At 49.9% G+C, this 27,490-nt stretch overlaps 1 protein-coding gene and 1 long non-coding RNA gene across 3 annotated transcripts; one reads left to right on the top strand and one right to left on the bottom strand.

Annotated features, from left to right (window-relative positions):
- Positions 1-1,078: 1,078 nt before the first annotated feature.
- LOC133159973 (uncharacterized) lies at positions 1,079-9,535 on the bottom strand. Its single transcript, XR_009715780.1, has 4 exons — positions 9,354-9,535; positions 2,204-2,279; positions 1,534-1,874; positions 1,079-1,459 (listed from the first exon to the last, which is right to left on the bottom strand). It is a non-coding gene; the product is annotated as an uncharacterized LOC133159973 (long non-coding RNA).
- Positions 1,770-17,213, top strand: slc4a3 (solute carrier family 4 member 3). Of its 2 annotated transcripts, XM_061287453.1 has the most exons (22): positions 1,770-1,960; positions 3,166-3,340; positions 3,652-3,881; positions 3,970-4,148; positions 4,218-4,450; positions 6,195-6,340; positions 6,470-6,650; positions 6,871-7,006; positions 8,897-9,074; positions 9,689-9,794; positions 10,246-10,430; positions 10,572-10,791; positions 10,859-11,074; positions 11,151-11,299; positions 11,356-11,550; positions 11,620-11,799; positions 11,906-11,995; positions 12,139-12,305; positions 12,637-12,890; positions 12,976-13,145; positions 13,212-13,385; positions 13,746-17,213. In XM_061287453.1, exons 1-22 carry the CDS (start codon positions 1,907-1,909, stop codon positions 13,821-13,823), a joined length of 3,696 nt encoding a protein of 1,231 aa, XP_061143437.1. In that variant the 5' UTR covers positions 1,770-1,906; the 3' UTR covers positions 13,824-17,213. The 2 variants fall into 2 exon arrangements, with proteins under 2 accessions (XP_061143437.1, XP_061143436.1); XM_061287452.1 differs by lacking the exon at positions 1,770-1,960 and having other exon boundaries at positions 2,424-3,340.
- Positions 17,214-27,490: the final 10,277 nt, after the last annotated feature.

The following is a 27,490-nucleotide window of genomic DNA, read 5'->3' as shown; positions in this document are numbered from 1 at the left end:
TGAACGGGGGCGGGGGGTGAAAAATCAAAGCAATATTTTTGCAGAAGGACCCAACCACGTTTGCAAACGCGCGATAAGTGAGGGCGTCCTTGCAGGTTTGTCGTCCTTCAGCTTGCATCGCGCGTCTTTGTTGCGAGCGGGCATCCGCTTCCAAAAAGCTGGCGACGTTCATCCGCGTAGCAAAATATCGGCGAGGAAAAGAAAGTCGCGCGTGCATCGCTGGGGTGGCTGCAAGGTCACACGCACACACACGCATGATGTCGTCATGACTCGGCAGGAATGAGGACGATGCGGGAGTGATGCTGCGAGGCTGGCTGAGAGGCTGGCTGGCTAGATGCATGGATGGCTTGATGCATGGATGGCTGGATGCATGGATGGATGGATGGATGGCTGGCTGGCTGGCTGCCTGGCTGCCTGGCTGGCTGGATGCATGGATGGCTGGCTGGCTGGCTGGATGCATGGATAGATGTTGTTGTCGTTGTACACAAGGACACGGACGGTGACGACACCTCTTGTCGTGGGATGATGACAAATCCTTTTAGAAGTACATCAGGAAAAGATCCGACATGTGTCTTGTGTTGAGTGTCTCGTTCGTGAAGTGGCGACCACGTTTGTGTTGTATTTGTCATATGTGTGTTTGAAAAGGCTTACGCGGGTAGTATTCTCAGCCCGCCGTGCTCACGTTCGACATTCTTCGGCCGCATGGTTTTATTTGTGGATTTGTTCTATTTTTGTCATCACTATTTTTGTCATCCAAAGCACCCGATATGGATTACAACTGTATTCAAGTAGCTAACCCGGTTTACTCTACACACACATTCCTTGACAGTTGCAATTTGCATTACCATTTTTTTTTTCTTTGTTAAATGCGAAACAATCCCAATTATTTGGATATTTTCATCCCATCTTGGTCTAATTGCAACACGAGCAATAATAGCCTGTGTAGAAATAGAATCGCTGCAAAATAGTCAGTAACTCGCAATGGAAGTCTAATCCCTAATGCTAAAAAGTCAACTATGATCGAGCAAGCCTCGGTTGCCACGGTAACAAAAGATGTCCTTTTCGTTTGCACGAGACAAACCAGCCCAAAATAACCTTTCAATTTGAACCACTTCCAAAGTGGGAAATGACTTTGAATAGTGCTGCAGATAGTAGAAAGACTTCATCTGTGTTTCCTTTCCATCTCCAATAAACGTCAACATTCATAAGTGGGACAACTAAATTGTCACGTGTCCATGTGAATGCTTTGTGTATTGGTGCACTCAAGTGGCTGTAAATGTCTCATGGGGAGCAAAAGAGAAAAGAAAGCTGAGCTCATAGCAAGTGAGACCTTTCTGTGACAGTGGGGAAAACAGCAGCTCCAAATAAAAGTGGGTCACCGCTGGCCGGGGATGCCGCCGCCATCTCTGTCCCCCGTGCTTTCGTAGCAGAAAATTTGCACTAGTATTTCAAGCGCTGCCTACAAATTGCAAAAAAAGATAGAGAATTGTTTTATCGGCTTGATGGAATCGACATGGATGTTGGCCAACTTACTAGTGACATCTCGATTGACTATTCCAGGTGATTTCATTGCCCATGGCACTCTTTGCATTTGTCTGTCTTGCCTTCCATGCACCTTACATTTTGGCTGTGTCATCAAAGAATAAGGCGTGGCACATTGTACAGAGGCAGCACAACGTAAATCGTGACTTGATGTGGATCTGTCGCGTAGGTGATGCCAGGCCCAAGGCTTCCTGGATGCCCGTTAGTGAAAGAGAAGGGCTGAACGCCGCCACCGCCGCCGCCCTCCCTCCCTCAGCTTCCCGCCAGCCCTCTCGTCCCCCATCCGGCAGCGCCCCTGCGACAGTAGCCGACTCCTGGCGGACCTCAGGGCCCTGGTCACAAATAAGGCAGAGGGCCAAAATTCATGGCGACGGGCGGTTGTGCTCCAGACATTGATGTTTTGCTCAACCTGCATCAGGTAACATTCCAGTTTCGACTCCAAAAGTGTGAATGCTGAAAAGCACACGCTGAACTTGAGCGGCAAGGATTTCAAACTAAATTCAATATTACATTGAAACAATGGGAAAAAATAGTCAGTCTGCACTATCAACAAATGAAATGGCTTTGTCGCTGTGCTAAATAAGCTCAACAATTTGAAGTTGAAACTACTCCACAAATGTGCACAGATGATTGTGAAAACAAGTTTGGAGCTGTTACATACTTGCTTGTGATTATGCAAAGCCAAGTGCAAATGTTCCGCCGACGTGACAAGAAGCAATCATGATGTGGGTACACCACTAGAAAAAAAAACAAAAATCACAAATGAACAAAATCATGTTCAATTTGCTGCCAAAGCTCACATTCACCTGTTGGACAGCATAAGATGTGTGTAGCAACACACACACACACACACACATTGAGCGCCCGTGTCCCAATTGACATCTCGTGACTGGCTTTTCCTCCTCAGCTATAAGTGCGAGCCGTGTTAGTTTTAGTTGCCAGAGTTGAGCCATCTGCCACGGAAATGAAGTCAAAAGGATTCCAAATGGAGCCCAAGCTTCGAGTCTTGAGCAACACGCACCAAAAAAGGAACACCTTTAACTGGAGTGCTTTGGTGTGCTGAGGTTTTTCCTTTTCCCATTTTGAGGAAGGAAGCAAGCAAGCAAGCAAGCCGTGCAACGGTCAATCCTGATGGCCTGACGGGAATCTGAATGAGCACGCTGAAGGCCAAAGTGTCTAGGCAACAAGAGCGGAGCCCTGGAGGCATCCCTGCACCCAAAAACTTTGAGACCCCCCCAAAACATCGGCAAGCGGGTTTCTGGCTTTCAATGCCTTGCTCACGTATTTCAAGGCATCCTGTCCCTTCATCCCACCGGTCATTAGGATTCAATGGAGCGGAGAAATATGAAAGTTTTAGGAGGAGGACTCAGTCACAGCATGCTGGAACCAATGGCAGGCAGAGGGTCCCGTGGATCAGAACCACTTGACCTATCAAAAGCGACTAACGTTTTGTCCAGAGACGCTGCTCACACCCACCAGCCGTCGTCGTCTCCGGAGGCCATCGAGGAGCCGAGCGCATGAGTCATTTCCATGCTCCCTCTTCGTCTTTCCAAAACGATTCTACAGCAGATGGTGCTATTGCACTAAATATTGAGACTTGATTTGTTTTCTTTTTTTTTTCAGATGAGGGCCGATGGAGACAATGAGGAAGAATCGTCGTCTGTTCAGCAGAAAGAAGGGGAGGGGGACGACTGGGAGAAAGCGCTGTCTGTCCAATACTTTGCTGACGTCATCAGTGATTCGGCATCCACAAGTGGAGACCGGATGGGCCCGCACTACACAGAAAAAGATTTTGAGTGTGGGTACACCTTGCACAGTGTTGCGGTCCATTCGCTGTTATGCATTTGAGCTTGTGTTCACATGAAAGACCTTGGACGATACGTATGTGAGGTAGTCCTCAATTGTAAGAACATGGGAGAGAGGGAGGACTGCGCCGCTGTGGGCGTGGAGAAAATGACTTGAGTCAAAGTGGCTCCTCTCATTCCCTTTCAATGTGTGGGATGAGTTAAAAGTAGGTCAGGAGGACTTTGAACACCAAATATTTGGATAGGGCTGCCAAGCACCCTGTACATTTTGGCCAATCCATCGTTGTCGTTTGTCCGCATCCAGATCACCGGCACACGATTCATCACGTCCATCACCCCCTCTCCACTCGCTTGCCCGCAACGCAATGCTTCCGCAAGAGGGTGCACGGCGCCGAGCGCAGGCGCAAAAAGAAACGCAAGAAAAGAAAGACGTCCCTGCCGCCCTCCGATGTGACGCCCACCATCCACGAGGTCGACGAGGAGGAGGCCGAGTGTGAAATGGAAAGGCGGGAGGCCGTGGCTGGTGACGCGCAGGTAATATTTTGATTTGAATTTGTGCGGTTGGGCTCGGTTGCCGCTCCGCACTGCACCTCTCTCACCTCCATCTTGTGCTTGCTCTCAGTTTAGTTTGGAGAGTCGAGAGCACTTGGACGAAGCTCTTCCAGTCGCCTCCGTCCACACGGAAAATGAAGAGCGGCGCCGGGCCCAGAAAGGCACCATCTCTAGCAACGGTAAGCTTCGCTCCGGAGGACATGATGTCATCGAGCACCTGGATGAGGAGCCAAAGGAGTCCCGCAAGAGGTAGGTCGGCTCACATACGAGTCTGCTCGTTGGTTTCCTTCCAAAGCGCCGACAGGCATTCTGTCCCAGCACGAGCCCGGGATGCGAGTCGTCCGCCGGCGGCGGCGCCGCCACCCCGAGCTGGTTCTGTCGAAAGGCCGCCCACCATCGCGTAGCCGGCGCCCAGCGTTGCAACTACGACCTGAGGGAGCGCATTTGCATCGGCAGCATGACGGCGGCCGAGACGGCCGTCTATCAACAAGTGCCAACCGATGAAGCCGAGGCCCAGATGTTGGCCAGCGTGGACTTGGATGACATGAAAAGTGAGTGAGGTTGTTTTGGATGGGCCATTGCGGTGCCCAGCTTGCACAGGGAAAACGTTAGTGGTGGGCAGTCATTAACTCAGCCCGCAGTCGATTCCCCTTCACCAGCGACCCTGCCTCTGGCCTTTCCTGCTTTGCCAGACTGGAGTAATCATTGACTGCGTAGAAACCGGCTCACTCAAGTCACAGCTGCCGGCGGGCCATGCTTCACGGTGGCGGGCCGTGCGTGTGCTTTGGCTGGGATCTACCATTTAAGAGCTTTGGTCGTGTTGTCTGCGGTGTGTTCCGATTGTCTCAGGGCAGAAAAGCTTCTCACGGCCGGCCGGCTGCTGTATATGGGAATTTCCCCCGTGTGGGACTAATAAAAGAATGTCACAGTCCAAACCACACACGTCAAGATTGGGTTTCGGAAATCTTGCTTGGATGTTAGCCAAGACTTTCTGAAGGGACATGGGAGGGCATTTTAGACAAACCAAATACAGGTTGGGGAACCCGTAAACAAAAATCCCATTATTGGGACAAATCCGGCCTAGACACGCCTCAGACTGAAGCATCGTCTTTTGGGACTATCTCCTCTGACATAAACTGGACCAAAACAGGCCACGTACGGAGACGCCATAGATGTCCGGCAAACGAATGCTTCCATCATCAGCGTTTTGGTGTTTCTGTTCTGGGCAGCAGGCTCGGCTTGGCTCTCTTGTCCTGGAATGCTAGCTTGGAGTTTACTCGACTATACCAATGAAAACATCACCACTCTGACTCACTCTGGATGGATCGTTAGGGCGCAGCCTCAGAATCAATAGCTTGTGCACAAAACCCAAAACAAGAGGGGCGACGCCATTCAGTTCTTCCAAAGAAGACCACGCCTTTTCTGCCCGTTGCCGCCGTGGCCGAGGGAAATCTCGCCAGTGTCGCTCGCGTTCATCTCGGGAGAGGTCCTCGTTTTCCGGCTCCCGGGTTTGACTTTGAAAAGAGTCGTCGGGTTCTGGATGAGCAGTAAGCCCACCTGGAGCGAGGAGCACCGCAGGAGGTACCAGGCGCGGAGATGACGGATCTGGACGGACAAGAGGAGAAGCGCGATGGATCCGAGCGGGGCTCCGGCGTCCACAAAGGCTCGGGCACTCCGAGACAGCGGCAGAGCGAGTGCCAAGGCTCGCTGTCCGCCGTGGAAGGCTTTGAAGACTTTGAGGAGTTTGTCTTTGATTTTGACGACTATGACTTGCTCGAGTCCATCCACACTCAACTGGGGTCTCCGGACGATTCCATCCGTAAGTTGTTTGGGTCCCAACATAAACATTTTGCCAAGCCTTTGATTCTAGTTCTGGCCGCCAAATCAATGGATGTGAGTTTCCACTGATGATAAAGAATGCTATGGGGCGGATGTCAGAGGGCCCCGTCGGTATCGAGTGAATTGACGAGGCGCTCGGCCGCTGCTGCCGTTTCCCGTGCTTCCATTGATCTGGTGTCATCCGTTTGGCTTTGGGCTCAGCCGCAGCTGGAGCGGAAAGAAATTTCATTGACAATCACTGTGTTCCATTCTACTATTTCCATCCTCATTTTTGCGTTAATGGTTCTGAAGTGACCAGGAAAGGATTTCCTCGACAACTCAGCTGATGTCATCTCGGCACAGTGAAAACAATATCGTATTATAAGTATACATAGAGTGTATGATCAGTAACACGATATATGTATGGTGGAGTCAGCATGATGGCAATAAGTTGAAAAAGTCCGGCTTTTCCTGCAGGTCACAGATTTGAAGACAACCCCGGGGTGAGACGCCACTTAGTCAAGAAGTCGTCCCGGTTTCAGATGGGCCGTGCCAGCAACAGTTCCACGCCGCTGTCCAGCCTGAAGATGAAGAAACGAGCGTCGGACAAGAAGATTCACGAGGTTTGCAGCACTCGCAATCAGGTTTTTGCTAGGGATTGGTAAAGCCGCGATGCCCTTTGTGTCACGACTTAAGGCAAGGAGCGATACCCCGGTGCAAGACTCGACTCGCGTGGTTTTGTGACATTGCAGTTGTTTGTGGAGCTCAACGAGCTGATTGTGGAAAAGGACCATGAAATGCGTTGGAAGGAGCGCGCCCGCTGGATCAAGTTTGAGGAGGATGTGGAGGAGGAGACGGAGCGCTGGGGCAAACCTCACGTGGCTTCGCTGTCATTTCGCAGCCTCCTGGAGCTTCGCCGCACCATCACGCACGGTAAAGGGACTCTTGCGGGATCTCCGCACCGTGCTTGCGTGGCCTTTCTCCGGCTTCCTACCGCATTTCCAGAACACGCATGCTCGGTTCAATGAAGACTCTGTCTCCAAGTATGAATGTCAAATAAGTCAACAACAACGTCACTACTGACCATCGGTGCCGCTGAGCGCTGGGAAACTGAGAAGGCCGATATGTCTGAACTGACTCCGATCTTTCCAAGGTGCGATCCTTCTGGACCTGGAGCAGAACTCTCTTCCGGGAATTGCCCACTTGGTGGTGGAGACCATGATCATCTCTGATCAAATTAGAGCTGAAGACAGATCCTGCGTGCTCAGGGCTCTGCTGCTCAAACACAGGTCGGTCATCAGGCCCATTTTCTTCCTTGGGTTTATTGTCAAGCGTGTTGGTTTTGGCTCAGCTAATGACACATTGAACAGCATCGGTGTGTAGTGGGAACACGACAGGATGTCGTTAGCAAAATTGATCCTGAAAGCGTTCATCTGGTTCATCGTAAGTTGTTCACTGGATCTCAGACTTCATGGGATTTTTTTTCTTTCACTTTTTGTGTCGGCTACTCCTTTTTCTCAGCGGCTTCAATGGCAGAAATTTGGCTACATGTCAACATACGCAAGGAGACACGGGGAAGATGGGAGCTGGCCTCTTCCTTATTCTCCTGCTTTTTGGTGTTGGAAAAATGCTGACGCAGGGAACCCGCAGTGGGAATTTCCAGAATGTTAGCTTTAACAAGACTTGGCTCATCATCTGAACTTTCCTGCGGTTGACAAGGCTGCAGATGTTGAAGCTGTACTGTGGTTGAGCCCGGCTTGAAAGACAACAGCATCATCCGTGGTGCGTGGTGGAAGGCAGCCCCGGCCGGCCGGCCTTGCGGCCGCCAGCCCGGCCTTGCGTCCGCCCGCCCGGCCTAACGTCCGGCCTGGCTCTGCGGCCTTGCCAGACTCCTCAACTCCATTCAAATGTTATTTTGCACCTGACACACACGAACCACATGTGAGCAATTCATCAATTAACTCATTCACTACCAACCCAGTTCATCTATAACCGTCAATGGCACTGAATGAGTTTACATCATACGTGACATTTCATTTTAAAAATGTTCACTTTGCTATTGCTTTATGTCTGTACAAAAAAAGGAAGGTTAGAGAATTGTATGATTCCACATTCAGCTATAATGTGATCCACGTGACGGCTCTCCCTCCCTCCCTGCCTCCCTCCCTCCCTCCCTCCCTCCCTCCTATTGACTTTGGCTTCTAATGACCTGCCGCTAAAGCTGCGCTGAAAAACAAAACCGCAGCGCTAATTGATTAGACGTATAGATTTGAAGGATTACGTCATGAAAATACATTAGCCACATGGATGCTGTCAGCAAGAATTAGCGGGACACAAAACAACTCATGCTTGTCCAAATGCAATAGCCGCCGAGTCAAACGCAATCTGTCACTGGTGCTCTGGCGTCCTTTTGCTTGACGTTCTCACAGAGAGCTTCATTAATAAACATGTTTGGGAGAACGGCGTTGCCCAAATGTGGACCACTGCACGCACAACTAATGCGACCACGCCAAAACTCCAAGTGGGCCACGGTGCGGTCATTGTCAGCCTTTCCACGTAAATTCCCAGCATATCACTGGCGGCTTCCACGGAGAAAAGCGAGCCTCCGTCATTATGAGACTGACATCAGATTTACAACGTGGAAAGAAACACATCGAGATGCCGTTAGCGTTTGGCTCGTCTCGCGCTCGGCCCACGCCAAAGATTCATTTGCGCAATCCAAATACATCTCCGCCTCCTTAAGTCGAGAGCTTGTTTTTTTTTTCGTCAAAGTCTGGTACCATCACACCGGACCATGTGGTCCTCATGAGCGGGGCCTGATGTCACTATTGGACTTGGTGGAGAGCAGTGAATTTCACATGACATTCGAGGGGGAGTGAAATATTGTTGGAACTTGACAATTCACAAATAAGGCTGTTTATTTTTTGTTTTGTTTTTTTATCGTTTCTTATCGCCAGCTTTTGACTTTTCGTGGTCATTTATGAAATTGCCTGAGATGCGGCCAAAGCGCTGTCTGAAAAGGAATCTCAACTGAGCTTTATGTGTTAGCGGGGGAGTTAACATTAGCCTGGCTTGTCCCACTTCTGCTGCATTATTTTCAAATCCCATTTTTATAATGATTATTGCAAAAGTAGAAATTCCACACTCCAATCAAATCGCCTGTTTTTGTTCTCCCGCAGTCATCCGAGCGACATGAAGCATCGTTTTCACCGGCACCACTCATCGAGCAGTCTTCACGGCAGCTTCAATCACAACCACGTGCAGGACACCAGCCTGCCCCTCGTGGCTGAAGAAGTGGAAGAGGATGGCAAAGGACCCGTCTATGACCCCAAGCAAGAAGTCTTTGTCAGCCTGTTTGTGAGTTGTTCATCCTCTTGGTAGATTTGTGCATGCGCGGCAGTCCGTAGGCTTGCACGGCAGTCCGTAGGCATGCGCGGCAGTCCGTAGGCATGCGCGGCAGTCCGTAGGCATGCGCGGCAGTCCGTAGGCATGCGCGGCAGTCCGTAGGCATGCAGCATTCTCAGACTCACACTTTAACTTTCAACTTAACTTTTTGAGACGTTGGATGTGTCGAAAGGCTATCAAGAAGTTGTCACATCATCCACATGCACTTGGATTTTTTTCCCTTTCTCTTACGGGAATCCCGCAACGTAATTCGCCTCGGAGCCCCTTGGAGAGCCTTGAATGTCGCTTGGCCGGGTCACAAGTTGCAGAGGTGCTCGCTGAAGTCACACGGCGCGCTTGACCACATGCCTTGAATTCTTTCCAACGCTTCCTTTGAAGACTTGTTGATGCATGGACTGCGATGTTCTTAATGATGTCAAATGTTGCCATTGTGTGTTTTGAATTGAAAGGAGGGGTGGGGGAGTGTCATGAAGTAATATCTGTTGGCTCAATAAAAGCACATAATTGCTCTGTGTTGTCCCGTAACGACCGTGCACGCTAATGCCTGTACTGTTTCTTCCTCCAAGAAATCTTTCCACCCCGTATCTCCGGAGAGCCATCCGGCGGCCGCCAGATCTTTGAAACTCTTGGCCAAGATACCGAGAGATGCCGAAGCTGTCATTGTTTTAGTGGGTAAGTGTGGGGACAAAATAGCAAGTCCCGCACCGCTTTTTCTTCTTTCGTATAGCATCGAAACAATTCAAGTGCAAGCTGTCATTTGACAGTCAATTTGGGAGATTCAGAGCAGCTCGCGTTGCATTCCGTTTGCGTGCCGAAGATGAGGTCGTCCTCGTTTACAGCTGCTCGACCCTCGGTCGTTGGCTGGCTTTGTGTCTTAGCGGCAATGCTCGCCATTCTACGTTTGCTCACCGAAATAAACAATCAAATGCGACGGTTACCATCGACAACCAATCGACGAACGTTTCGATAATGCCATAGTTGAGCTTCAAATGCTCGGACGTGAATAATCCCCCATTTCTGTGGCCTTCTATGAAAGCGGATGGTTTCACCAAAATCGGTTTCCAAAGCTGAACAAAGAAATGTGGGTGGGAAAGGCCCCAACGTCCATTGCGTGTCCCGGCAGGCTGCGTGGAATTCCTGGAGCAGCCGGCCATGGCCTTCGTCCGGCTGAACGAGGCCGTGCTTCTGGAGTCCGTCTTAGAGGTGCCGGTTCCTGTTCGCTTCATTTTCGTCCTGCTCGGTCCCAGTCAGTCCAACGTGGACTACCACGAGATCGGACGTTCCTTCGCAACACTCATGTCTGACAAGGTGAGAAAGGTTCCGAGTTCTTTCAAATTTCAGCCCAGCCGCTTCTATGAAGGATTTCTTTCACCTAGGCTGAAGAAAAACTGTGTTCGAGAGAGACGATATCCTCAATGTACAATCACTTGATATGTCGCTGAATCGCAGAGCTTCCACGAGGTGGCTTACTTTGCCGACAACAGACAGGATCTCCTAAACGGTATCAACGAATTCCTGGACTGCAGCATCGTCATCCCGCCATCCGACGTGGAGGGCAAAGACCTACTGAAGACCGTAGCCGACTTCCAGAAGCAGATGCTACGCAAGCGAAAGGAACGGGAGCTGAAGAAGCACCACTCTTCGTCCGGCATGGAGCAGAACAACAAAGGTCATTAAATCCTTCAGAAGGTTTTTTTTTGTCAGAAGACGTGCAAACTGGTACCTATTCCACCCAGACATGATTCAAGAGGAGGAAGAGGATGGCGACCAAGAGATGGACCCTTTAAAGCGTTCGGGGATTCCGTTCGGAGGACTCCTCCATGACATTCGCCGCCGCTACCCCAACTACGTCAGCGACTTGAAGGATGCCGTGGACATGCAGTGCGTGGCTGCGGTCATCTTCATCTACTTTGCTGCACTGTCGCCCACCATAACGTTTGGCGGCTTGCTCGGTAAGGTTCCCGTCGCTACGTTTGCGCTCAAAGTGACCTGCTCCAAAGTCTTCCTCCTTTGCGTCTTCACCCGCAGGGGAGAAGACAGAGGGCATGATGGGAGTGAGCGAGTTGATTGTTTCCACTGCCACGCTCGGCGTTATATTCTCACTCCTGGCCGGTCAGCCTCTTCTCATCATTGGCTTCTCGGGACCTTTACTGGTTTTCGAGGAAGCCTTCTACAAGGTAGCGCACGAGCACAATCAAAGCGTCACGACTGGGCCCTAAATGTTGTCGCTCAGTTCTGTCAGGCCTACGATTTTGAGTACCTGACCGGTCGAGTGTGGATCGGCTTCTGGCTCGTCTTCATCGTGCTGCTGATTGTGGCGGCGGAGGGCAGCTTCCTCGTCCGCTTCATCTCGCCCTTCACTCAAGAGATCTTTGCTTTCCTGATCTCCCTCATCTTCATCTACGAGACCTTCTCAAAGCTCTTCAAGGTCATTCGAGAGATCACGTGGTCAGACCGAGGCGTTTGGATTTGTCACGCGACGCTTGACGTCTTTCAGGTGTTTCAAGAACATCCGTTGATGGCGTGGTACCCTGGGGACTCCACCCCTCCGTCTGAGCTTCAGGAGGTTCAGAGCCAACCCAATACCGCTCTGCTGTCTCTGGTCCTCATGATGGGCACTTTCTTTTTGGCGTTCTTCCTCAGAAAGTTCAGAAACAGTCGGTTCTTAGGCGGCAAGGTAATGCTCGACGCTTACCGTCTCGTTCCTCGATCGGGAACAACGAGACTGTCCCCGGGTCGCTCAGTGGAAGTTGAGTCCGTATTCTGGTCCCCCCCCCCCGCAGGCAAGAAGAATCATCGGAGACTTTGGTATTCCCATTTCCATTTTAGTTACTGTGTTGGTGGATTACTCCATCACCGACACTTACACACAGGTAAAGGGATCTCGAGGCTGGATTTACACTCCAGAGCTAAGTGCCCAATGACAAATGGATTCTTTTGATTGAATTCATCCATCCCAAATATGTGAATTGGACTAGTGTGCGACGCAGTGGCTTCTGTTTGGTTTCCTTTTCAGAAGCTGGACGTGCCGTCCGGCTTTTCAGTCACGTCCCCCAACAAGAGAGGCTGGTTCATCAGTCCCTTTGGAGATAAGCAGCCCTTCCCTACTTGGCTGATGGGAGCGTCCATTGTGCCCGCCCTTCTTGTGTTCATCCTCATTTTTATGGAAACGCAGATCACTTCGTAAGTGCAGAGTTCTGTGTTTTGGAATCTTTCTTTGGCTGGATGCTAAAAAGAAAAAAAAATCCTTCCTTTGGGCAAATTCTGTGCTCTTTCTCTGAAGCCTGCTCTGAAAGATGGAAAGCAACGGCTGGAAAGTTGTCATTGGTTTCACGGAACGACAGTGAACCCCCGAATATTTGCGGTCTGCACATTTTGAGGCTTTGGTGTCAACTACCGATTTTCAGCGTTTGCCGTCGGCCTTGACCCCGATCTCTGATGATTTTAGAAATAAGTACGTGTAAGGACGCGACGCGCTGTGATTTGCTGACCGAGCACTCCTTTGTTCTCTCAGCCTGATTGTCAGTAAGAAGGAGCGTCGCCTGGTGAAAGGCTCGGGGTTCCACCTGGACCTGCTGCTGATCGTGATTCTGGGAGCCTTCTGCCCCCTCTTCGGCTTGCCGTGGCTGACGGCGGCCACCGTGCGCTCCGTCACTCACGTCAACGCCCTCACGGTCATGAGCAAAGCCACGGCGCCTGGAGAGAAGCCCGTGATCCAGGAAGTCAAAGAGCAGAGGCTGACGGGACTTCTCGTCGCCGTGCTTGTCGGTAAGAAGGACGGCAAACGCGCCGGGAGACTTTCTGATTGAATTTAAGACAAGATGAAATACTGCGTGCGGTTCGTCCCGATCAGGTATGTCCATCGTGATGACCGACGTGCTGCGTCACATCCCTCTGGCCGTGCTCTTTGGCATCTTCTTGTACATGGGGGTCACCTCTTTGACGGGGATCCAGCTGTACGAACGCATCACGCTCATGGTCACGCCGGCCAAGCACCACCCCGACCACATTTACGTCACCAAGGTAACCAGGGCCGGGAGATGGCAATTGTCACAACTCGGCTTTGAATGCCTTTCTCTCGACGTGCAGGTGAAGACATGGCGCATGAACATGTTCACCCTCATCCAGCTGGGCTGCATCGTCACGCTGTGGGTCGTCAAGTCCACCGCCGCCTCGCTGGCATTCCCCTTCGTCCTCATCATGACGGTGCCATTGCGCCGCGTCATCCTCTCCAGGATTTTTGAGGAACGGGAGCTCCAGGCGGTAGGTGGTGCGCCGGGAGGGGAGGGAGGGAGGGAGGGAGGGAGGTAGGGAGGGGGCTTTCCACAAATGCGGGAAGCGGCGCCGGGTTGCCTCTCGTCCCCCGCTGGAACATTTGGCATATTTTACAGTTATGTTGATATGCTTTCACAAGCAAATGAAACAAAACGAAGTTAAAAGCCCCAGCAATCGGATGAGTGTCCGATGCTCACGCATCAAAGCAAATTCAACAAATATTCAACTTGGAATTCCTTCATGACACGGTTCTACCTGGAAACGTTCACACCAACTCTCACTTGACTAGCAGAAAAAAAAAGGGAAATGTGGACCAGCCAACCTAAGTAGAGCTCTTTACCTTCACAGCTGGATTGCGATGAAGACTCGCCCAACTTTGATGAAGATGGACGAGATGAGTACAACGAGATTCACATGCTCGTGTAAAGTTGACCGAGCCGAAAAAGACTGCCTTCTCCTTTTTTTGTTTTTTCTTTGTGCGCTCGCCCTCTTGACGGTCGCAAATGGGTTACATCAATGAATTTTATTTTATATATATGTGTATATACTATGTGTATATATATATATATATATATATATATATATGCGCGTATGTGTGTGGTGCGGCTGGAACTTGGCCGAAATTGTGTGCGAGTCCCCTACCTGAAGTCATGAAAGGACAATGACTGATTCTATCCCTTTAATTAGCGTGCAGACTTTGGGCCAATGTGCAATGTTAATGGTCACCCACCCCTGAGACAAACACAAAGCGGCTGCTGGATGAATGCCTTTAAAAAAATGTCGACGTAATGAATAGGTGAACTCCTTGCCCCCAAAGCAAAAAGGATGTCGAAACCAAATGATATTTCCTGAGCTCTTTACACAACTGCCAATTTCTTTCCAAGGTTATGCAAACAGGCCTTGGACGCTGTTGTGATGAGACGTTGGCTTACACTCGTGCCAGAAATCGCCTTCAATATCATGGCGCTCCAATGCAAATGTCGCTAAAATAGAATGATGCCAAGTTGAGCAAATGGTGGTGGCCCACTGCGAGAGCAGAACTTTACAGATGTCAGCGATCCAGTACAGGTCAAATGTCCAAAATGTGCCCAGCCCAGAAGGGTTCAAAAAGTCCAGATGAAAAAGACGAGTGCGGAGATGTTGACGGGCACTTCAAGCACTTTGGCCAAACAAGACGTCAACACTCGTTCAAGCCAAACGTTTGTGGCCAGGCGGAACACAGCACAAAAGGAACACTTACAAATAAGTCACTTGGCGTTCGTTTTCTTCACCCTTTTTTTTTTTACATTCTGCTGCTTGGTAATGTTTAAACCTTAACTGCAAATAAGGTGTTGGCCCACAGTTAAAAGGACCTTGTGTAATGTGCTTCATCCCACGCCGCCTCCTAAAAGAAGAAAAGGAAAAAAAAAAAAAAAGTCCTTCTTCATATTAGCTCTTTCATCTTCTCGACAAGATTTCCAGTACACATTTCACATATGTCATGAATAATACAGCAAAACACGTCAGCCGAGAAACTAAGCAAACGCACGTGTAGCCGACGCACGCGCCCGGGGGAGCGTTGGCAGCCCGGCGGGCTGATGTATTGGATGGTGCCACCGTCAATCGGAATCTTCCGTCACCCATCGGCCAAACGGCGAGCTGGCCGCACAATTCCAATTAGCCGCAGTTTGCTCAAAAGCCGTCGTCGATGTCTGCCGATGATGATGCGTTTGGCCTGCGCCGCCATTTTGCCAGATGTTTTTGCTCATGAGGCGTATTCAGGAAAAGACAAATCCTGCTTATTAGGAAAGCAGCTGGTAAAAATCCTCTGATAAGCAACGTTTGAATCTGCCGGCCGCTGTCTCGGGAGTCTCCGCATCCCCCGAAAAGTTCCATGCGAGCCAAGCAAAGTGAAAGCGGACGGCTAATCATTTTCTATGGTGGCTTTCTTGTGTGCGTTTGATTTTTTGTGCCCCTCGAGGTTATTTGGTTTGCTGTTGTGCACAGGCACTTGCTTCTCGGTTGTCATGGGCTCATTTTGTTTTTTCGTTTTGCTGCGAGTTGTGTGTGGCTCAAGATCACCAATCCCTAGTTTGTTGGACGACCCAGCTTTATAGCTGCAGGAGTACAATCGACCGCCCCCCGCTCAAGTGGACCTTTCCAGTTGATATTTGGCCCCGATGTGCGTTTACACAAGCGTGGCCGGCCGGAGCCATACAAGAATTCTCTCAGGGTAAACTGACCTTTGAACTGTACATTCCCAGCCTTTTGTTAGCTGAGATGTGTTTGTACAAAAATCACATGCGGCTTGCTTTGCTCAAGTGCAGAAGATGAATGACGTGTTGAAGGATTTGCAAATTTCACACCTCCCTCCCTCCCTCCCTCCCTCCCTCCCTCCCTCGCTTGCTTGATTCGGTCAAGCTTTTGGAGCGCCTTGTTACGTTCATTCTCACTGCTTCGTTTCAGACAATCCACTCAATGTCAATCTTTTGTTGGCAATTGTAAAGAACATGAGCTGTGATTTTTGGAAAGGCGTGGTAAATGAGCGCAGCCGCTGGAGCTTTGCGGCACATTGTCCACGTGCTGCCCTTTGTGCCACAAGTAAAGATCATCAAACGTGCCGTGTCCTGTCTGATTGTTGGACGTCCAAACGTGCAGGTTGAAAAGAAAACTACTTGCGTTTGGTTTCTTTTAACCCTCGAAACTTCGGGCCCTGTCAACCAGTGACGTGCTGCCAGGTTCATGACTGACGTCCTCCTCCGAGCGAAGCGTCTTTGGTTTTAAAAGAGCTATGTATAAAAATTCAGCGATTTTGCTTCCAGATGATACCGAACCATTGAAATGAAAAGGAAAATGACTTTATGATAAAAACAATCCAATTTGTTTTGCCCCTTTTCATGCGTCCCTGCTGTCAACAGTCTTTGTTCTGTCACCTCCATTAGGGCGGAGCACCCAGAGCACTTAGCTTGATTTCAAAAGTCTTCGATTGAACGGGGATGGTCAGGAACAAAAAGCAACAAAGACAGATAAGCGCTCCTCTCACAAGCACATGGATAGAGCTCAACTTTTAGTTTTCCTCGCAAAACATCTTCGAAACAAACACGTGGTGAGCAACACTCCATTTGTATTCCTGCTCCTTAGCCCACGTCAAGAAAGTCGTACGGATCTTTTGAAAAGTGCTTTTCTTAGCGTGAAAGGTCATCATGGGAGGACCTTGGCTATTTCTCCAAAGACGCCGCTGGAGTGTTTGTTTAAACCGTGCGGCAAGTTCAGATGTCTTGTCGCGCAGCACAAACAACAAGAGGGCAATGAGGCCATTGCGTTTGTGCAACTTTGGCTTTGTCTGTCCGCAAGATGAGAGAAATACGTGGCTTTGGTCTATTGGGACCGCTCCCTTTCCCAAACTTCTTATTTACTGCAACGGACACACGTTCAAAGAATTTGCAGCGCGCGCGGGACAATGGCATCATATTCTGAGAGCCCATCGAGAAAAGAACAACAACTCGTGCCGTCCTACGATGAAGTCTTGCAAACGTATAATGTCGACAGAAAAGGACGGGATTAGTGTCTATGTACAAATGCGAATCTATCCTTGTAAATAAACATATATGTACGCATGTCCATTTTGAAAAGTATCCATGCTAACAGGTAGCGGTGCTAACATGCTAACAGGTAGCGGTGCTGCACGGCTTCCATTTGGGCCGACACCCGCGCCTCGAGCACGTCGCCATTTCTATCAGGTTCAAACAGCTTCGTTATTGTTATCAACGTACTCGTCATTTTTTTCCAATTCCTGTAAAGCATTATTTTTGTGGAAAATAAACGTGTTTCAAAACATCTGCTTTCTTTCTGTGTTTGTCATCGCGGCAAAGTTAATCGACGGACAGGTTTTGCTTTCTTCAACACACACAGTCAACGTCACCCCGTCAAATCATAGCTCCACTGTACAGCTCAAAGTTCTGGGCATCTTTGGAGTCCTGGACGGTCTGGAGGCTTGGGTCCGTGATCGCGTTTGGCTTTTCATTACGCCGACTATAAAAAGATGGGCCAAACTGAAAAGTATAGTTATTATGCTGATGTACAGAATGACACACCCAGCAATGAGGCAATGCTTGACAGTGATTTGAAAAAGAGCAACCTGGGCCAGGAATAAATAGCCCGGATGTTACCCTGGACCAAATGTCAAGAGCGTCACGCATGGCCGCTTGATATACGACACGGGCCGTACAAAGGAAGGAGGGGGGAAAAAACACGCCTCTTCTCGCACATGTCATTCCGGGCTGAAAACAAACCAAAGCCACACACGCATCAACTATTGTGTTGCCTCAAGATGTCCGATGCCGCCTCTCGTCATTTGACCAAAACAACAGCCAGCCGCTGCTGGTGACGGTTGATTTACGTGCGCCGGATGCCAACAAATCCCTTTATGACCACGGACGGACGGACGCTATATGTTCAGCAAAAACAATGTGGGTGGTACGCCATTCATGTGCAAATCAAGACGCATTGTGTCCGCCCGCCTGCCCGCGTCAAGACACCAGCGTCTTGTCATCTTCAATTTAGCTCCTCGTGTCCATCCCGGCCGCCCGTTTCCACCGCACGCTGCCAATAATCACACCAGATGCCCGCCGGTGAATAACGGCGCTTGCTTTCTTCAACGTACCGCCAATGGACCGGGCACGGTATCCAGACTCGGCTGGCCCGTGATGAGCGAAAACCGTGGAAGTACGTCAGAATCAATCAAGAAAAGAAACAAGTAGCACCAGAATCCATTTTATATGCATCGAGGAGACATTCAGGAAATGAGGAAACAACACGGCTGGTGACTTGTGGCGAGAAGAGAATCAAGGTAGGGAAAGGCAGACTCTGCTCACTTGGACCGCATTCCCAGTGTCACTACAGCGCTTATTTTAGAAGAGGCCTGCGGGCGGGTGAGCCCTGAGTCTCCGGGCCAGGTCGTGCAATATTTGGGTGGACTGTCAATCAAGTGACTGGACTGGAAGGGGATGCGCAAGGGTCTAGAATTCCCGTGTGGCCAGTTTGGTGCAGAGAAAAGGCATAAGCAGCGTGGCCACGAGAAGCGGAGCGATTAGCGCGGCAACAATGTGGGGCGGCGGGTCCTGGATTCGTCGGCAGGATGCAAAGTATTCCTGATGGACTTCCCGGAAGAGGTCGTCCACGAGGGAGCCTCGACTCAGACACAAAGACGCGGCGGCCTTGCCATCCACACACAGCTTCAGATCATAGTAGACGCTACACAAGAAGAGGAAGACGCTTTAGTGGCTGCTAAAATGGCTGAAAGCGGCATTGGGTCGAAAACAACAGCAATTAAAATGACGTTGTCTGTAGGGCATTAGCAAAAACACAAACACGTAGCGGATATACGCATACGACGTCTTTTTATTTTTAATATGACAGAAGCCCGAGCGCCAAAACATCCGAGCTCGCTGCCATTGTCTTTCGAGCCAATAGTTTTGATTTGTGAAATGCCCACTTGACTGCCGTAAATGTCACAAGAGTTTGCCACGACGTGAGGTCAACATCCACAAGGGGAAAGTGGGATCTACAAGATGGCTGGCTTCCTTTTGATGACAGATACTCCACCCTAACGTCCCACTTACGCCTAAGCCCCAAATGAGGTCATCGGAAAAATATAGATCATTATGTAAGGAGCATTTTAGGGTTAGGGGGCACCGATGGTATCCAGAAATATCCCAGCATTTCTTTTTGAATCTTTATCTTTTGTTTCTACAACACACTGAAGATTTGCCAGAATCTCCACTTTACCGTTTGACGGCCGGCCATGCGCATCCCTGCCAGTAGCCGCTGGTCTTCATGCTCTTGTTAAAAGCTGAGCGGCAGAAGCGGACCTCGCTATCAAACATGCGCTTGTCACACGGATGGATAATTGTCTGCGACAACGCTGCTGGAGGAGGAGGAGACAAGACACACACACACACACACACACACACACACACACATGCGCAAGCCATGCCAGCTTGAGAGCAGCACGACGTGCTTTGCAAACACAGCCGACTAACAGAAGATAACAAAGCACCTTTTATGGACTTGTGTTCTCATCTCGTCTCACCTGTCCCGAAGAAGACAAACGCCAACGTAAGGGAAGTCAACATCCTCAAACGGGGCTCCTAAATATTGGATGCCTTGCATCAAGAGTAAAAAAAATAGAGAGAGATTTAAAGGTCACCGCAAACAATCGTTTCGGCAAGGTCGGGCTTAATGTTGCTTCATTGCTTTTGTTTCTTCACTAAACAATCGCAAACTTGCAAAAAAAACAACATTAAGACTGCAAATTGTTTATTCACCACCTCAAACTATTTGCTAGCTAGAGCCCTGCCAAGCCCTTTGTGTCCTTGTGGTTAGAGTCCAGCTCGCTTTGGCTGAGCATTTGATGCTCTCGCAATATCTTTCCAAAGCTTGGTTAATGTTGAAAATGCAAATGAGGCCAAGGGCGGAGCCACGGACTATCGGACTCATCTTTGTTAAAGCAGCCAAGATGGCATGTCAGGAGTAGAAAGTCCCAAGTGAGGTAGGCTCACGTACGTACCTTTAGAAGTCTTGATGATCGATTGAGAAGGAGCAAGAGCTGGCAGAGCGCTCGCGATCTGCTTGCCGTCTTCTGCTCCTATCGCTGAAAGCGTGGAGCTCTTTTCGTTGCGCAACCGCAACGGACAGCCTGCTTCCGTTCCCAGAGCAGGCCTGACTGTTCCCATGCTACCCAAAGTCATGTTCCCTCCTCCACGCCCAAGAGACCCCCCCCCGTGTCAACAAGCCGACACGATCCCAACCCCATAGCTTGAAGTTCTTCCGAGGTTTTGGGCTTCTTCGCTAGAGTTGGGGGTCCGAATCTTGAAACCTGGCTCCAACTTCCTAAAATCTTACTTGGAAAATGAGCCGACCTTGATTTTAAGGGCTGAGGTGGAAGGTGCTTGTTCCCGGAGGCCGGAAACATCTCACTCGTCCCGACATGGACCTCGCTCCGCCTCGACATTTCCAAGCTTGCCCGTTGGCCTAGCGATGCGTAGCCGCAATATCGCCACCGTGCATTTATGAGTGGAGAATTTGTTTCCACAGTTGTCCTAAGAAAACCTTGCCATGGCTCTCAAATTAAAGGCTAAATGGAGGCAAGAGTGCAAAAGTGACGCTGGAGTCTCTCGAGCTGATGGAAAACACAGCACAAAAATGGCCAAGATGCAGGCAAGCCATTTTTGCTGACAGTGCATTCCCCCGCCCCCCCCCCCCCCTCTTTTAATTCCTCACTAGGTGTCTAAAGACACGATGACCTGCTGAGGGAATTTCGAACAGTCGTTATCTTTTCATACGACAGGTATCAGATATTTTTCCAACTCGTTGCCTCTGCTCGACACTGTCGAAAAAACGCGGGCCAGAAATCACCGGAGCTTCTTTCCCCTCGCCAGGAACATAATAAATACTTGACTTGTAAATTCATTGCGACACGGGTGAGTTTTTTTCTTTGCATTTCTGCTGTATTATGATAAATACGTTCACGCCTGGAGCATTGGCACCTTGCCATCATTTTCCATCGTGTCAACAAATGATTGGAAGAGACACTCGGAGAGCAAAGCCTCAGGTCAGAACTATCGGGAAGTCAACACTTTCTCGTCCCAACCCAAAGACAAACCGCAGCGTAATCACTTTGTTTTTCCACAAGCTTCTGGTAGAGGACGACGCTGCTCAGTCGTTTCGAAATTGCTAGCAGTATTTGTTGTTGCTAAAATAGCCAAAGAGGATGCTTGTGAAATGAGATGAAGGAATGCTGAGTCGGCGTTACGCTGAGTCCAAGTAAAAATCGCATTTAGAGACATGCGGACGAGAGAGATGCCAGATGAAGATGTACGACATATTTCCAAGTTTGATTTGGGTGGAGGCGGGAGGGATACTTGGGGGATCGCAACACGCTTGATTGCGGCAGCGATGGATGCTCCACGGGCTTTTGGAGGACACGACTCGCTGGCCGCTTTGCCCTTTCTTCCTCAAGCAGTCGGAGTTGCATTTTCATTTTCCCTCGTGCTTAATTGGACATGTGGAGCCCGATCTCCACCTACCATAAAGATGATGTCTCTTTAGCCAGGCATCTGGTTCTCATTGAAAGCGGGCCAAAACTTCATTTATTGGCCCTCGGGCGAACGAGCCCTGATATTACTCGCCAACGAGCCCAGCTGGAAGAGGTTACGACGTTGGGAATCCACGAGGTGAAAGGCGCGGGTTGACACCAGCTGATTGATAGGCTTCCTTCCATTTCAGCTTATTGTTCTGTTTTACAATGTGCTGTCAAAGAGCCAAGACGCGTGTGTAGCAGCAATCCCCATTTTTCTGCTCGATTATTCACAGACCCCGTCGCCATTGCCGTTCGGGAGGACCTCCAGCGCCACGGTAACAACGGAATGCCGCTGCGGTGAAAATGACGTTGACTCCACCGCAGCATGTTTGTTTGTCTGTCACATTTGCGCGCCCGCAACGCTCGTGTCCATCGGAGAGGGAAAACAACGGCAAAGTCGGGAGCGGCCTCGCGGCTGGCTGGCATTGTAACGTTGCTGATTTACGCTTGGCAGTGTTGAAAGCAAATCCCGTGAAAAAGCCAGAAAAATGAAAGCGCAAGCCCGGTTTGTCCTGGGTTCATTTTGTTTGATTTGGCTAGGAGAGGGCGCCAGCACCGATACGGCGTACAATTTGAGGTTGCAGTCTGTTGTGAGCGCTCCACTGCGGCCGGCGTCAGTTTGTGGAGTGCTTTGTAGTTTGAAAGCGCAATTGCATGATACGTCACAACTTGGAGTTCACAAGGTGCAAGAACATTTGGCCGCGGCCAGCTGCCAGTGCAATCGCTGCGCTATCGTTGGTTCACCTTTCCCCCTTTGTCTATCAAGCCGTCAAACCGTTTTTCCCTACCCTTAAGCCTGAATCCGAGGGCTCGGCCAAATCCAAAGCAGCGAATCCATTCGGCAACCTCAGACTGGCTTCATCGGCCGTCTCGGTGCGAAAGCAAAGCCCTCTGTCCCTCTTCCTTTGTTGTTCAAACGATCTTTAAAAACAAAAGTGTCATGTGTCCGCAACATTACGCCAAAGGGATTTATTAGACTCCGCCGACATTGGCACAACTTTCCGGATGTTTTGTTTTATTGATTTTTTCTGAAGGGGAAGGGGAGAGGACAGTTATTCTTCGTAACCAAAATAACCAGAGCAAGTGAGCATCAAAGAATATGATAAACAAATCCAATCAAATCAATACTTCGAACCTTGCCAGAATGAAGGCAGTTTCATTTGCTAAAGCTGTTTCTGACGGCTCCAGTCTGTCACCGTCCAATGCTTGAGGCACACCACAAATGCGCCCCATTTTCCTGAAGCACAAATTGGAACATTTGTTGCAAGGGCAACTTCCAGTTAGTTCCTCAGCACCTGCAAGCAGCAAAGAGACAGACACGCCCACTAGCGTCAGCATGCTTCACTTCACATTTTGGTGTCAGAGCTCAGCGCCGGCTTGTCCCTCTCAGGCATGTTCCCTTTACAACCCAGGGATCGAGAACCGCCTCTGTTTTTGCAGGCCTCGTCACGCAGATAGCTCACGTCGCCGTCCCGGTTCAACTCATTTGCGCTCAGCTTGTTGTTGAACTGAGCTTAATGACAATCGCAGTGACATGAACCAAAACGGCGCCGCTGGGGGAGGCAAAGATGAAGAGCTAAATTAGCTTTAGCTAATCAGAGGCTGCTTTTGCACGATGGTCTCGTTGCAGCAGATCATAAAAGCCAAGCAGTCCCGCTCATCAAATATATTGTTGTGCAGACGTTGCCAAGTTGTTTCCATGAATATTGCCGACCTTGCATTCTTTTTCTTGAAATGACACGTCCGTGCCAGTGTGATGTTTTTCCTCGAACTCGTGATAAGGATGGGGGAGGCGTAAGCCCGAGGCAGACTTGACAAGTTCTTCATCAGTTCTTGTGTTGAGAAATCAGAGGCATGTTTTGACGTAAAAATCCAGGGACACCACGTTTGACACGATGGAGAACCCATATTGCTCATTCAAGGTGTCACCAGACAAACTCAGAACAAACCCCCGAGCCCGTCGATGACGTCATTTTCCATGGAGCATTTACTTGTACGTTGTCCAAGTCGCTTTTCATCAAATCATCCAATTCAATCAATCACATTTTGAAGTCGTTTGGCGCAAAGGAAATGTCAAACTAATCCATTGAAGGGCAAAAACAGCTGTTGACATCCAAACCACGATCAGGCATGTGAGAAGTTTGAGACCGCACGGGGCGTCGTGGCTGCGCCCCTTCCAAAATGCTATGGCCTACCCTAACAATATGCAGTTTCTTTGTAAATGAGGGACGGCCTTTCACACACTTGCCTTTGCAAGACACAAGTCAATTTGTCACTGATTTTCATATCGATCGCTCACATTTGTGCAGTTTGCGCTCACAGGAAGCAAATATTTTCTGCAAGCCCGAGCCGCCTCACCTGTGCGGCCATAAGCGAGCGTGAGAGGAAAGAAATGCAATGCAGCGTGCTGGCAACGGCGGCAGATTTATGTGATTGCCGTCGATCGTATCACAGCCTGTTAATGGCCTCAAGCTCAGGCTGGAACGACTAATTGCTTTCGCAAGCTTGTTTTATTGCCGTGCCGGTCGGTCCCCCTTCTTCTGTGCCAAAACCGAAAAGGCCTCACACATTGTCAACGTGCTCGTGCAATAAAATGCGTTTGCCTGTCAGCCCCCAGCGCAAAACCGAGACAACGACCAGCTCAGCGTTTCGGCTCAACGTTCAAATATTCATCCAATGTGTCATAACCGCTCACTGTCAAGCGGAATAGGCTCCACATCTGGACTTTGGTGGCTCCGTTGTTTATTTACAAGCCAGTCCGACAACACCGCCGCACGGCTCGGCTCGGCTCCGCTCCACTGCGAAAAGTGCGGTCGCGGACGTCATCCATTCAAAGTGCGATGCGGAAATAGCGTGGAGACAATCGGAAGGCCGGCCAAGTGTGGGAGTTAGCCCGCTTAGCGCGGAAAACCGCATCCCGTCGACCCATCATTCTGTCTCGGTTGGTTTTATTTCTTGCTTTTCTTTTTTTTCTTGGATTCGATTTGCCAGTCGGATGAAAACGAACGTCGAAACCAAACATTTGTCAGGCCAGAAAAATGCTTTGGGTTTTTTGCAGTGACAACGAAAACTTGAAAGCTTCCTTACTTGTCATAGCCAGTGATGTATGATGGCTATTCATTTGACTCTCTTTGGACACCACTTTCAGCCCCAACTTCAGTGTCACGTGAAAACGTGTCAAGCCGAGCTAAAGTGGATGGAAGTGGACACCTTTGGTTTGAACGTCCCGAATAATTGGATTTCCCCGCTGGATGAGCTCAAGTGCACACAATGTACCAAGGCTGCAGGGGAAGAATCTGGCCAAACGACCGGCGTCTGCTCCCATTTGCCTCGCTCTCATCCCGAGCCAAGTCGTCAGAAGGCTCTTTGAACCTGACACGCGCTCGAGTCTGCTCCGTCCCCGTTGCGTGTGTACGTCTGGCCGATATAGGAGCTCGCGTGGCTAGTAGCAAACATTTTGCTTGCACGCTTCCAATTCATGTTGCAGCTTCCAACCACAATGGCCACACTTCAATTGGAATTATGAGCACGGCTCCTTCAAGCACTGTTTGCGTCTTTGGTGAGACACGGCCATCCAATCGTGTTTTTAATACATCATTGAGTGCCGAGTGATTGTTTGGGATCCCCACGTTCATTTGCACTGGAAAATGGGGCGTCATGCTGAGGCCCCTAGATGCTCACTCATTTGTCATCAAGAACAACAAACAGCCCCAATATTCGGTTGGATTTTCCAAAGCGCTTTAACTTCACAAAGCCGAGACGTGAGCCACGGCCAGAACGGCGATCAACTGACGGCCAGCGCGGCAGCCCACTAAATACAAGCGAAGCCATGAGACAACGAGAAACACCTGGACGAGACGCCAGCGGCCGAGGAAGCCCATTGGTCCGTGGAAGCCACCCGGCTGACGAGGACAGGTGGAAGGGAAAGACAGATGGATAGTTCATGAAAAAGGGAGAGTTGGACTACCAAAAAGCAAATGCAATGATAAACGTTTCACTTCCTAAATAGAGTAAGGGGTTCAAAACACAGTTCAGGACATTTTCAAATATAAGATAATGGCCGCCTATTGAGAGCCGCCTCCCCCTTTCCCGCACAAGGCACCGCTTGTCAAGCACGGGAACAAACTGTGCTTCCGATCGGAATGGAAGCGCGTCGAGCCAAATGGGATAGCAAAGGACAAACGGGGTCGGTCACCTTGGGCCAAAAGAAAACTGAAAAGACAGCAGCGTTGGCTAAAGCGCGCCTCGCCCTGCCTCTCACCCACTCGGCCAATTTTCACGGACGGTCACAAACAACGGCATTGTTTTCGCTCGCCGCCGTTCCCACTGTACCTCCCCAACACTGGGCTGGCTCCCTCTTGGACTTCCTCCCTCCTTGTGGCGGGGCAATTACTGTAACTGTCACTTTTTTGTTCTTTCTCATCCAAGGAAAAGAACGGAAAGTTTTTATGCCCCCCCCTTCCTGTGCCTTCATTCTTTTTGTCATCCCGGGGTGCGCGGCGTAAACTGTGTCCACTTCAATCACGATGTGCTCTCTGATTAGATCAGCTGGGGACGCAAGCGAGCGGGCGGGGGGGGGTATTTGGCCTCGGACGGTTAGTTGGGGTAAATAGCCAGTGTGGGCAAATGTCTGTCACGTGCGTGTGTGTCAGTCGATGGCGAGGGGGGTGACCTCGAGATGGGCCGGTCGCACCCAATCCGATGGGCCGCAACGATGCACACACACTGACACGCCCACATGTCCAGCGCCTAAGTGATACACCCCCAATGTCCTCCCTTCCCTCTCATCTTGATGCAAAAGGTTGACCAAGTGGCGTTGTGGCAGACAATCAAATGTTGGACACTGTGGAAAACTACAAAGCGGGAAGATCCATCTGCTTTCTCCGTTACATCTTTGCGCAAGTCGTTGGAGGGAAAACGTGTTGATTTTCTTCATTTTGCAGTCAAGACGTATGACAGCTGCACAAGCCATTTCTACGTGGCCAACCAGAATGATTTGTCCTCATTTCTACTCTTGCGCTAGTTGAAAGTGACACCAGAAGACTAATTTGTGTTTGTATGAAATGCGTGCCGGCCGAGTGGTTTGTGTACTGGCAGCACTGGTTTATTTTGCGACTGAGTGTCACACAAAACAGAGTAAACACAGCTTATGGAAGAAACCAAAGCAGCAATCCTTACTTGTCAACAGGCTGTTTTGTGCCCAACAGTGTGGCCAGCCCGGATTGCCATGGACAAAAGACAGACCTCTAATGGAGTCAATAATTACAGGCGCTGGCTCTTATGGGTTCCAATTGTGCAAATCCAGACCTGTGCCTGTGCATTAACTTCTAAACTGGGGACTGTGTTCTGTCAAATCAACTCAAAGTGTCATCTCGATGTATTTATATATACTATACACAGAATCATTCTACCGTGTAACCTTGTTGAGGGGTCGTCACGGCCACAAATCTCCGTCTTTGAACCACGCCCCCTCGACTTGATGTCGAAACCGGCCTGTGGTGACTTCCTCGCTGCCGTGCAATCTTTTTGGTGACTTTTCGGAGGCTCGGCCAAGTGGCATTCTGCGCGCCGCGCCGCGCCGTGCCGTATGCTGGCTACCCATCCGAAGCCTGCCTGATGTCTCCGACTGAAGTCTAAGAGGTTTATCAGCTCTGGCCTCAGAGATTAGACACCGCTTACTGCAGGGATGAATCCACTTTAAACGGTGCATTTGCCTTTCAAGACAATCTCAGGAAGTAGAGCTTCATCGTTATTTCCCAACAAATGAGTCTTAGCCTTCCGGGGGCGGGGGGGTTGCCTAGTGTTGGCCAAAATGGAACTACACACTACCAGCAACAAAAACATTGGGACAGTCTTTGGTTTTTGGGGAGACTAAAAAGTGGAAAATTGCAAGAAAAAAGTGCATTTGGAAGTTGGGAACTTTCCTCACCGTTCAACACCAGAAAGAGAGAAAATCAAACGTCAGCCGAGTGCG

Source organism: Syngnathus typhle, linkage group LG9, assembly GCF_033458585.1.
Source record: "Syngnathus typhle isolate RoL2023-S1 ecotype Sweden linkage group LG9, RoL_Styp_1.0, whole genome shotgun sequence".
In the NCBI taxonomy this organism is placed as follows: domain Eukaryota; kingdom Metazoa; phylum Chordata; class Actinopteri; order Syngnathiformes; family Syngnathidae; genus Syngnathus; species Syngnathus typhle.
The sequence above is the reverse complement of the archived record's forward strand: the minus strand, read 5'-3'. Positions and strand labels throughout refer to the sequence as shown.

What these genes read in the sequence shown, in the direction of transcription:
- slc4a3 (XM_061287453.1), top strand. Translation starts at nt 1,907, where the DNA reads ATGGCGACGGGCGGTTGTGCTCCAGACATTGATGTTTTGCTCAACCTG. An exon ending in AGCTGTCATTGTTTTAGTGG is followed by an intron (nt 9,795 to 10,245) that starts GTAAGTGTGGGG and finishes GTGTCCCGGCAG; the next exon opens with GCTGCGTGGAATTCCTGGAG. An exon ending in CCTTCTCAAAGCTCTTCAAG is followed by an intron (nt 11,551 to 11,619) that starts GTCATTCGAGAG and finishes GACGTCTTTCAG; the next exon opens with GTGTTTCAAGAACATCCGTT.